The following is a 12,140-nucleotide window of genomic DNA, read 5'->3' on the forward strand; positions in this document are numbered from 1 at the left end:
TGAGGAAAGAGGAAGAAGAACACCGGCACACACTTGTTCTCTGTGTTCTTCAAGCTGGTAGTAGAGAAAACCAACTTGTAGACCCAAAAAAACTAGTATCTCATTAAAGCGTATGGGACTGGTTTAGGCCTGAGAATTTTACTGGGATCAAAACCGAAACTAAACCAAAATATGAACGAGTATTGAATTAGATAGATTGCATATCTGAACGGGTATCCGAACATAAGTGAACATATTTATCAAGAAGTTGTGTTTTTGCATAGGACACACTAGTATCAAAGATTGGTCCAAGTATATTATGCCACCTAAAACGATCTAATATATCAACCTAAAAACAATGGTCTAATACATCGAAATTAAAAACTATAATCAGAAATCCTTGAGTATGTAGTTAAAAATTAAAGTGGGAGTAACTCCATTAGAGCATGCGCAACTGTGAGGCTGGGAGGTCAAATCCTTAGGATTAGAATATTAATTTTTTTTTTTTTTTACTTTTTGAATAGTTAAGGATTGTAATTAAAAATGATGTGTGCAATGGTGTCACCTACATTGAATCCTAGCTCAACCATTCAGCATCAAATTTTTGGTCAATCATGAATCAATGGAAAGTCTAACTTCAAGGATCAAGCTGAGTATGAAACCAATTTGCGCTATTCAATTCGATCATGGCAGAAAATCAATTTGTAACTATATTTTCACTATAAACATTTTCTTCTAAAACAGGGGAGTTGAACACTGATAACAAAAGCTAGGTTGTGAACGTGGACTACAACACGCTGAAGACCTCAGGAGGCCAAACAAGATACACCAAAACTGAAAATAGGATATTAAAAAACGTCACCTGAAATTGGTGACACAGACAGAATGTATGCCAGCATCAGCCGCTGCACGGCACGCTACGGGGACAACATCAAACACCTGTGTTTAACAAACGTGAAAAATTCTCCAGGTGAATTTTACAAAGCAAAAGTCCAAGATAAGTTAACGATGGGCCGAGAGATTGTATGAAAAGAAAAAATTAATTACCACGAAATCAGTTTTGATAGAATGAAGCCACTCCACTTCTGTTTTCAAGATTTCAGCTCGAGGAACCACAGTTGTTTCCACATACTGTGGAAGTGGCAGCATCACAAAAAAGTGTAAAGCTCATAAACTGGAAATTGCAATCAAGATAAAACCAATAATCATTTACAAGTGATCACATTAGTTAAAACCTTTTCTAAGGAGGCAAGACGATACAGTCAGAGCACCAGCTTGCACAGCTCCACAGTCCAAAAGAACCTAACAATCGCCAATTAATCAATATATCCTTATGTTTCCAGTAAACAATTGAAAGAGTAAGCAAGTAAATGATCGATAGAAACCTTTCGAATCTTAAGCCTAGGAGACTGAATCTCGGAAATCAGGCGCGCCGGTGACGACATGAACGTCGTGCCCGGCCGCGATCAAGTGACGGACAACCTGAATTGCCACAAATTAGCCACGATCGAACTAACGCAGTAGTCACAGATAAGAATGATGCAGAGAGAGAGAGGGTGAGAAGGAAAACCTCGACGACGCGGCTGGCGTGACCGAAGCCGTGTCCAGTGACGTAGTAAGCGAAGACCAGGTGCTTTCTAGAAGCTGAGACGCCTTCGTTATCGTCAATCTTCATTTTCTTACGGGGAAAATATCTCTCCGACGATCGCTGAGGGGAAGAAGAAGACTGATTCTAAAGAACTAATAAATCTCCAGCTTTAACGAACGATCCACTCAAATTCGGCCACGTACCACAAGGATTAAGTCCTTAAACCTCCTAATTACGGACCAATCCTTACGTTTATTAGCCTAAATATTATTATTATTATTAAAACTAACATATGCTTTAGCGTTAAGGATTCGGGATGAACCCCCGTTGCGGACGCTCTTATAACCCTCAACTTTGAATTTAATAGGGCATGTTTTTTTTCCACACTCAAATCATTATATTTAAATTAAAATAAGATGTGAAGCATCTTTATCTTTCAAATACATATTATTGAAATATTTCATACTAGTATATCTCCGTGTTTCGCACGGACATGTTCAATATAGAAGTAAGAGAACATAAAATATTATTTTTTTCGTTCCAAAACAATGAAAAAGTATCAGATATGAAAGTTCAGGGGAAATATATCTTGCAAAAATACAACTAAAATATATTTTTGGTCAAATACTACTAAAATATTAAGATTGCTTTTGTAAATAACTAAGGTTGGTATTTCTTGTATATTTTTTCTTATAATCGTATTTTTTCATTTTTCTTTTCTAATGATATTTTTTATTTTCAAATTTTTGTTTGTGAGAAAATCTACAAAAATTGGTAACATTATATAAGAAAAAAAGTCTATTTTGATATGAAAGTAAACATAAATAATATCTCTGTAAGACTACAAAAATATTTAAAAATAAAGAAAACTAATCTGAGATTTGGTTTTGATATAGAAAGTAAACATGAGCCATCGTTATTTAAGCTCCATTTTCTAACTTGTAGTGCCTTTCAAGTTTATTAGAGGCTTGTAAATCTGTTTTAAGGTGAGTTTGTTACACTTTCCCTTGATTTGTCACCATCACGACCAATAAAAAATTTCTAGCAAATCCAAAATAATTTAATCTATTTTAGAATAATATTGATCAAATGTTATTGATCAAATGTATTACATAAAAAAGGTAAATATTATAAAAAGGTTAGAGGAGGTAAAGATTAACATGATGCAAATTATGATTTTTAGTATTGAAATTTGAGTGTATTACTATTTAGTCTCACTAACCTTGAGTTCGATCTTCATCGGTTAACTCTGCATTAATCGCCACCATAGAAAACTTGTGTTTTTTCTTAGCCATTTAAAATATTTTTTTCTTGGAGAATAAAAGCCATTGATTTGTCTGGTTAGAAAATTACATTGAATGCAGGTAGAGATGAATATATAGCATCGTGAGTCAAACTTCCTTTGCATATACCAGTTTCTAAAATTGTGTGATCATGAAATAGTGGAAGATATATTAGGAACTTTGTTTATCAATTTTTTTTATTTTATATGTATCAGTTACGTTAATAACTGTTTTTTTTTGCATTGAAGTTTTTTTCTACATTTGTAGTTTTTCTTTAAATGTTAAGCCATGTATCAAAATTTTATTAGTCATATAACTCGTGCTTTATTATATAAAAGATGTCAATGGCATTCTATTAGGTTGTTTCCATTTTACGTTTAAAGAATACCAGATTTTACGTACATTTTCAATTTATAATGGGAAAGTATGTTTTAGATTTTTTAAAAATTATATTGCATCCGAACTGATCAGAAATTACCAAATCCGATCTTTTCATCAATGGTATAAATTCAATTTCTACCATTAAGATTGTTACTTTTAGGTGGTTGCGTTTTTGCAATGTATTTCAATATTTTTATTATAGCAAATTCTCTCTTGTTTTGTATATTCTCAGAATAAACTATATGTGTGCTTTCTGAAACAGCAGTCTGTTTCTAAAAACCTTTTAAAAAGCAAATTAAATTCCTAGAGCTCAAAGATTAACCTTCACAGGAGACGTGGGTTAGGCTTGATAAGACTGTGGTCTTTTAGTCCGTTCCACAATGCTCTTGCACATTATATTGGTGTCCAATATTGCGACTAATTAATAAAAATAGTTGAATACAATAATGGTCTAAAAAAAGAATTTTCCTATTTGTAAATTAATATAATTAAATCCTCGAAACTCAGAGTCTTCTTTCCAAAGTAAATGACAAAATGTGCTGCCTTAAGAATGATTCAAGAAAATTTGATCGTGGAATGAACTTAGTTTACATGTTGTTGACTTGACTTGTTACCGTTGTCCTATAATACTTAACAAGAAACTGCGACATTTTCATTCACTTGCACATTGTCTCCTTGTCTCCAAACATCCAAACAAAAACCTTAAAAATGGCCGTCCAAGAACCATTGGTTCCGCACCATCAAGTGTTTCTTAATTTCCGAGGAGAGGAGCTTCGTGACGGTTTCGTCAGTTATCTGGAGACTGCATTGAAAAACGCTGGGATCAATGTGTTCATAGACAAAAATGAAATGAGGGGAGAAGATCTAACCGTTCTTTTCCGTAGGATCGAAGAATCAAAGATTGCGTTGGTCGTGTTCTCGAGAAGGTACATGGAATCAAAATGGTGTTTGAACGAGCTGGTGAAGATCAAAGAATGTGTCGAAGAAAAGAAACTTGTGGCCTTTCCATATTCTTTAAGGTCAACCCAATTGAGTTAGAAGAACTTTTCTATGATGCACGTGAGATTCATAGCAATGTGCAGACTCACATTATGGAGAAATGGAAGGTGGCATTGGAGTGTATTAAGTCAAAGATGGGCTTGACTTTGAAGGAACAGAGGTATTGCTTTGGATCCCTTTGTTTGAAAATGTGCTATTTTCTCTGATGGAAATCTTGGATATGACATTCTTTTATGGGAAACAATTAGTTATAGAAAAGAAAAAACACAATATTTATAGGGGAAAAACTATAGTCTATGTCATTTAGGTATTCAATTCATTTCAACAAAATTTTGTTGGTAGCTAGACATCTTAAGCATGTATAGTCGAATGCAGAGTGTCTCTAGGCCTCTTGCATATTATGATTAGGGTGGTTGGTAACTTGGTATGCTTTCATGTTATCAACTTTTGATGTGGCAATGAAGATAAGCATGGAAGGACTTGTAATGAACCATATAGAATGTAAATCTTTTTTAGAAATTTGACATTCGACCAATTTTTTCATTTTTGTAATTTTGACTAAAATAACAATGTCCATTTCAAATTTAACCTAAAACAGCTATAAAGTTATGAAACCAAATACTTATTAAATTAGATTAAAATTAAATATTGGGTAAACCAGATTTGATTTTTAATTTATTTAAAATTCCCAAAAATTGAAATTATTTTAATTGATTTATAAATTCATATATTTTAAAATATTTAAAACTAGACATAGGATTTAAGAAGAAAAATGGTAATCTTCATATTTGATTTTAAACCTTTACTAAATTATTTTAAAAAAGTTATTGGATGGAAATCAAATAGTACTGACCGGTTAACAGAATTTTGGACATAAGAGCTGCCAGCCAATAAAATTTCCACTTCTATTTTGGTTTGGTTAATTTGGTTTTGTGATGCTTTTGGTTTTGGTATAAGACCAAAAAGATGTAGTAAAAATTTTAAAATTTAAGACATAATTCTATTGATAATAAATATACGAAAACTCTTATATAAATATATGGTTCCATTTAAATTATAAATTAATAACTAGTATCTGATTTAAAACAATAAGAGGGTGTGTATTCAATTTAGAAGTTGATGTGGTATGTTTTTAGTACATCTTTAGATGATTTAGGTGAATGAAATGAGAATTTGCTATATTTTTTTGTGAAATCACTGTAGAATATTATCTACAACTATGAATATAACTAGATTTTGACATGAGTTTTAAAAGCACATGATTATTTTTTTTTGTTACAAAATTAATATAATATAAATTATAACTGCATCCATAATTTATGTATTTTAGGTTTTATATAAAATATTATTATTATTATTATTAACAATACTCTGTATTTTAAATATTATGATTAATATTCTGTAAATTAAATATTTTAAAGTAAAATAATTTATGGATAAATGTCATTTTTAGTTTTATCATGGAGGAATTTCATGGTTACCACTTTTATGATACCATTATTCATCTTTACCACCATTAAAGAGACATTTTCAAAAAATTATTTTTCATTAAGTGACAAAAAACTCCTATACTCTTGTTCTATATATATATATATATATATATATATATATATAATATAACAATTATTTAAATAAATAAATAGAAAATGAAATAAATATTTTTTTTTATGTTTTCGAATTATACTTTTTCAAATTCGAATGTTTTTATAATTTTTTTTTTTGAAATTTTTGCGCATTTTGTTTTTCAAAATTTCTTTTTGAAAAAAAAAATTATGTTCGAAACTATTTTTAAAATTTTTCATATTTTTTTTAAGTATATTCATATATATTAAAATCCTAAATTTCACATTCCAAAAATTCTACTCCACCCTTTAACTCTAAACCCTAAGTCTAGGTTAGTTAAACCTAGGAGTATAAATGTCTTTTATACATCATTAAACTAAGAGTAAAAATGGTTAGTGTAAACATAAAAGTGGTATTATAAATGTGGTGTTTGTGGCAATTTCCTTTTTATCATATGTGTAAAGAATATATTTTAGTCATAAATTTGTGAAGCATTAATTTTAAGATGTTAATAAATTAATATTTTAGGTTTGTGAAGAGTTATTTTTAATATAAATTGCAACAAAAAAAATTATACTTATCCAATTAATTTTATAAATTTTTATAGTTATGACGCAATATCGTAATTTAAAAAATTACTTTTTAATAGAGAATCATTGTATGTTTAATATGTATTGTGTTGCTATATAATATTTTTTGTTTTACGGAATAACATGTGTTCATATAAAATTTTATTTTTAATTAATATTTTATAGTCAAAATAAAATTACATATAATATAACTATATGATAATTAGAATTTGATATAGAATAATCCATTTATTTGTTGTGTCTTACATTTGATTTAATTTATTTTTAACATATTAAAATTAAAATCGAATAATACATCTTCTAACATGTTTCGAACTGGTCAAATTTTTAATCTATAATTTTTAATATAAATGAGTTAATATATTTGTTAAAACTGGCTCGTATTAATTAGTATATTGTATGATTGATGAAATAACTCCTAAAAATCTAGGGAGAATTCCATGTTTACCACTTTCATGATACTATTATTCATTTTTACCACCCTAAAAGAACATTTTCAAAAATATATTCTTCATTAAGTGGAAAAAGAGTCTTATATCCTTGTTTTATATATATATATAATAAATAATTATTTAAATAAATTAAAAATAAATTTAAAAAATAATAAAAAATATTTTTTTTATGTTTCTGAATTATACTTTTCAAATTCGAATTTTTTTAAACTATTTTTTTTTGAAACTATTTTTTCATTAATTTTTTTTTGAACTATTTTTTTTTAAATAATATTTTTTTAAAGAATTTTATTTATATATTTATTAGAATCCTAAATTTCACATTTCAAAAAACCTATCCCACCCTTCAATTTTGAATCCTAAGTCTAGATTAGTTAACGGTATGGATATAAATGTCTTTTACCCTTCATTAAAAGTGAGGGTAAAAATGGTTAGTGTAAACATGAAAAGTGGTACTATAAATGTAGTATTTGTGGTAATTTCCCAAAAATCTATAATAGTAAAAGTATCAAGGGAAATTAGCAAAAATAATACATTCATAATAATATTTTTTCATGTTTACACTAACCATTTTTAACTATACTTTTAAATAGGGAAATTTTTTTTATAACCCTAGGGTTAACTAATCTAGACTTTGAGTTTGGAGTTGGGGTGTGTAAAGTTTTTGGAATGTGAAATTTAGGATTCTAATAAATATATAAATAAATACTTAAAAAATATAAAAGTTTCAAAAAGAATTATCGACCTTTAAAAAGAAATTTGAAAAAAATTCAAAAAAATAATTCGAAAACATAGTTTTTTTTTATTTAAATAATTATTTATTATATATATAGAACAAAGGTATAAAAATCGTTTGCCTTTTATTGAAGAGATACTTTTGAAAATATATCTTTAGTGGTGATAAACATGAATATCAATCATAACCCATTCCACTATACTACAAACTAATGTAAATTTAGTTAATTTAAAATATTTTAATTTTACCTGTAAATATATTTATATAAATTTTAATATCTAATTTCAAAAAAAAAAATTATAGAGTATAATTAATTTGCATTGATTTAATATTTAGTTTTATAATAGTTTTTAGATTAAAGTATATTGTAAGCTCTAGGAATTTTTGTTATTGTGTGTGTATATATTTTTAATTTACTGTTATAAATAGATTAAGTTATTTACCTAGATTTATTATTTAATTTAATATTTAATGATGCTGTAATTTATATATAATATTATAAAGTTTATATTGTGTATATAAACTGAAACTAAATTATTATTAATGCATAATAATTATTAATTATTTGATATTAATAAATCTTTAGTAATTTTAAAAATCTGTATAAGTATTTTTTAGTTATTTTATGAGTCCAAATTTGATAATATCACACAATGCATCAAGGTTATGTTCAAATTATACTTATGTTTTAATAGTATTTGATTATTGTATCTTATTTGAGTTGGTTTCTCTTGTTATGGAAGTGAGGCCGATTTCGTCAAGGAAGTCGTGGTCGAGGTCATGAAAAGGCTCAGCACCATTCCATGTAGTATGGAAGGAGAAGAGAAAGTGGCTAGTCTCTTTGGAATCGAACATCGGATCAAGCAAGTCGAGGAAAAGTTTGGTTTCGGTTACAGCGACGAAACTAGAATTGTGGGAATTGTTGGGATGCCTGGTATTGGCAAAACCACTCTCGCAACGGAGCTGTTCAAGAGGTATCAAAACAAGTTCATTCGCTGCGTGAATTTTCTGAAGATCCGTAAGGAGACGGATGCTGGCCATTTGAGGATGACGTTCCTTAAAGACTTACTTCCGAAGACAAAGACAAACATAACTGATAAGACGACGTATGACTGTCTGAAGAGTGAATGGGTCGTGAACAAAGTTTGTTGTTTTAGACGATGTGAGTAGTAGCGAAAAACATATAAAGACTCTTCTTGGGGACCTAAGCTGGATCAAGAAAGGAAGCAGGATTGTTATTACAACCCGTGACAGGGCATTGATCGCCGACTTAGATCCAAATCCTTACGTGGTTCCAAGATTGAACCCTCGATGGGTTGATGTACTTCAGCTTCTTTGCTTTAGGGGGTTTCAATCCCGAGATGGGAGATTATATGAAAATGTCTAGAGTGTTTGTGGATTACGTTAGAGGCAACCCAAAAGCTCTCAGAGAATTGGGTAAGGAACTTTGTGGGAAAGGGGAGACGCTCTGGAAAGCACGGCTTAATACATTGACAACATGTTCCAACAAGAGCATTCAAGATCTGTTGAAGATAAGCTATGATGAGCTTAGTGAAGAGGAGAAGGATGCGTTCCTTGACATTGCGTGTTTCTTCAGATCAGAGGACGAGTTTTATGCGAGAGAAGCTTACTGGATCATGGGGATCATGATGATGAGTCCTCTGAAGGTGCCAGTGAGATAACGGATCTTGCCTACAAGTTTCTAATAGTATATCTGGCGGACGCGTAGAGATGCATGATTTACTTCATACATTCGGCATGGAACTTTGTTCGTTATCATCCACAGAAGAAAAAAGTAGGCTGTGGAAATGTCAAGACATTGTCGCTGCATTGCATGACAAGATGGTGAGGCTAATCAATGAGTTTATATTTTTATGGTATCAATATGATAAGTGAGTTTATGTTTTTCTTTTATATTTAGGATACCGAAATTGTGACATCTGTGAGAGGCATTTTTCTAGACATGTCTCAAGTAACGGACATGCCTTTATACAGTTGGGTCTTTGCCAAAATGTGCAATCTATGGTACCTTAAATTCTACACTTCTACTTGTCCTCGAGAATGTGAAGGCGACTGCAAGTTAAATTTCCCTGATGGACTTTCATTACCTCTGGAAGAGATCCGGTACCTGGACTGGCTGAAATTCCCGTTGGAGGAACTTCCATCTGACTTCAACCCCAAGAATCTTGTTGATCTAAGGCTGCCTTACAGCAAGATTAAACAAGTTTGGAAAGCTTATAAGGTTAGGACATCTCCATGTCACTTTTATATTTGACTCTAAATACTATCGTAGAAAACATTCTTCTCTAACTCACCTTACTCTAAAATACAGATTGTTATTTTCTTTTATATTTCGAAAAAAAAATATCATTCACGTATATTTAGAGGAAAATAGTATTTCTCTGCTTTATTGTAATAGATGTCAATCAAAGTCCACATCGAAAATTTAGACAAATAATGTCTAATATATAAAGAAATGTTCAAGTCTAATTAATACAAGATTTTTTGGCAGAAAAGCTAAAATAAATCTATGCGGGCTAGTGTTTTAGGTCCGAAGTGGATAATATTGTACTACTCGGTACAAGATAAATACCAACATATTGTCAAAACTCATATATTTTTATATTTTTCTGTTTTATAAAAGAAAATAGAGTAATACATGTCATATGGTCTTAGTTCCTTTTGTATTGTTAGAGTTGCATACATTACTGACTGGTGGTGTAATTCCATATGGTTTTAATAGGATACACCGAAACTGAAGTGGGTGGATCTTAACAACTCGAGAAAGTTGCAGACGTTGGCAGGGTTCTCAAAGGCCCCAAATCTTTTGAGACTAAATCTTGAAGGTTGCACAAGCCTAGAACGTTTATCTGAAGAGATGCAAACAATGGAAAGTCTTGTTTTCTTGAACTTGAGAGGATGCACAAGTCTCTCGCATCTTCCGCAGATGAATCTGAGTTCATTGAAAACTCTTATCCTCAGCAGCTGTGCAAAGCTTTATAGATTTCAGCTAATTTCCGAAAATCTAGAATCTCTCTACTTGGATGGAACTGCAATAGAGGATCTCCCTTCAGACATTGTGAAGCTTCAAAGACTTGTCTTATTGAATCTAAAGGAGTGTAAAAGGCTGAGGAGTCTTCCAGAGTGTATAGGAAAGCTTAAAGCTCTTGAAGAACTGATTCTCTCTGGCTGTTCAAATCTCGAGACTTTTCCAAATGTTGAAGACAGCATGGAAAATTTCCGGGTTTACTACTTGATGGGACTTCAATCTTAGAGGTGCCAAAGATACTTCCCGGTATTAACAGCCTGTTGTTTCTGAGGCGTATATCTTTTAGCGGAAATAGTGTGATCAGCAGCTTAGGATCTGACATCAGTCGAATGTATCATCTCAAATGGTTGGACTTGAACTCTTGTGAGAAACTCAGGTCTCTTTCGACGCTTCCACCAAATCTCCAGTGGTTAGATGCACATGGTTGCATCTCCTTGCAAACAGTCTCGAGTCCTCTAGCCTTTATTGTGCCAACAGAACAGATTCACAACACTTTCACTTTCAGCTTCACTAAATGTTGTAAACTCAATGAGGCTGCAAAGAATGAAATTGCATCCCACGTTAGGAGAAAATGCCAGCTAGTCTCATCAGATGATCACCACAATGGGGTAGTCTATTCTTTTTTTCTTGTTTTTTTATTCTTTTTCTTCAAGTCTTAAAATCTTCTGGTTTTCTGATATAATATATATTTATTTATTTATTATTTTAATTTACTTTTTTCTCCTAGCAGAATTTTATCTCGACTTGCTATCCTGGATACGAAGTACCTGCATGGTTCAGTCACCAAGCCTATGGTTCAGTGTTAGAACCAAAGCTGCCTCACATTGGTGCGACAACAAGTTTCTAGGAATATATCTATGTGCCATTGTCTCGTTTCGTGACTGCAGAGATCAGAGCAGCCGCATCCTGGCTAAATGTACCTGTGAGTTTGAAGACTTAGATGCACCATGTAGCCGGTTTAGCATTCCTGTTGAAAATGAGCCGCGTAATATCGAGTCAGACCATGTCTTCATCAGCTATATAAGTGGTGTCAAACATCAAGAAACGTCAAGAAGTAGAGTTCAAGAAAGGATGTGTTCCTACTAGAGCTGTCCTTAGGTTCAAAGTGACTGATGGGGGGTGAAGAGATTCCACAGTGTGAAGTTGTGAAGTGTGGGTTCAGTTTGGTGTACGAACCTGATGATGAAGTTAGTAATGTTGTTTCTTTGCCGGCGGCAAGGACGATGTTGAATGGTGAGAGTAGTCAAGGTGAGGTAACCACTTTCCAATCTGCAGAAGAAGGTCCTACTGCAAGTCCAACAACAGCTACAAGTACAACAGCCGACTCTACAGTAAGAACAATAGTTTCTAGAGTGGATTACCAAATAGGCACTCCAGATGATTTTAATTTATTTTTGTATTCATGTTATGTTTGTTATTAATTATCGTTTGATGTTTTTTATTTAATATTTTTATTTTTTCCATGTCTCCTTATACTTTCAATGTATTATTAATAAGTTTCCCATAGTCCAGATTACTAG

The 12,140-nt window shown here is 31.3% G+C and overlaps 1 protein-coding gene across 1 annotated transcript; it reads left to right on the forward strand.

Moving 5' to 3' along the window:
- Positions 1 to 3,939: 3,939 nt before the first annotated feature.
- LOC106403247 (disease resistance-like protein CSA1) lies at positions 3,940 to 10,845 on the forward strand. Its single transcript, XM_048771038.1, has 6 exons — positions 3,940 to 4,191; positions 4,251 to 4,390; positions 8,315 to 8,677; positions 8,902 to 9,244; positions 9,493 to 9,813; positions 10,315 to 10,845. The coding sequence occupies exons 1-6, from the start codon at positions 3,940 to 3,942 to the stop codon at positions 10,843 to 10,845; spliced, it is 1,950 nt and encodes a 649-aa protein (XP_048626995.1).
- Positions 10,846 to 12,140: the final 1,295 nt, after the last annotated feature.

The sequence above is a fragment of the Brassica napus genome (assembly GCF_020379485.1).
Source record: "Brassica napus cultivar Da-Ae chromosome C9 unlocalized genomic scaffold, Da-Ae chrC09_Random_34, whole genome shotgun sequence".
Lineage (NCBI taxonomy): Eukaryota > Viridiplantae > Streptophyta > Magnoliopsida > Brassicales > Brassicaceae > Brassica > Brassica napus.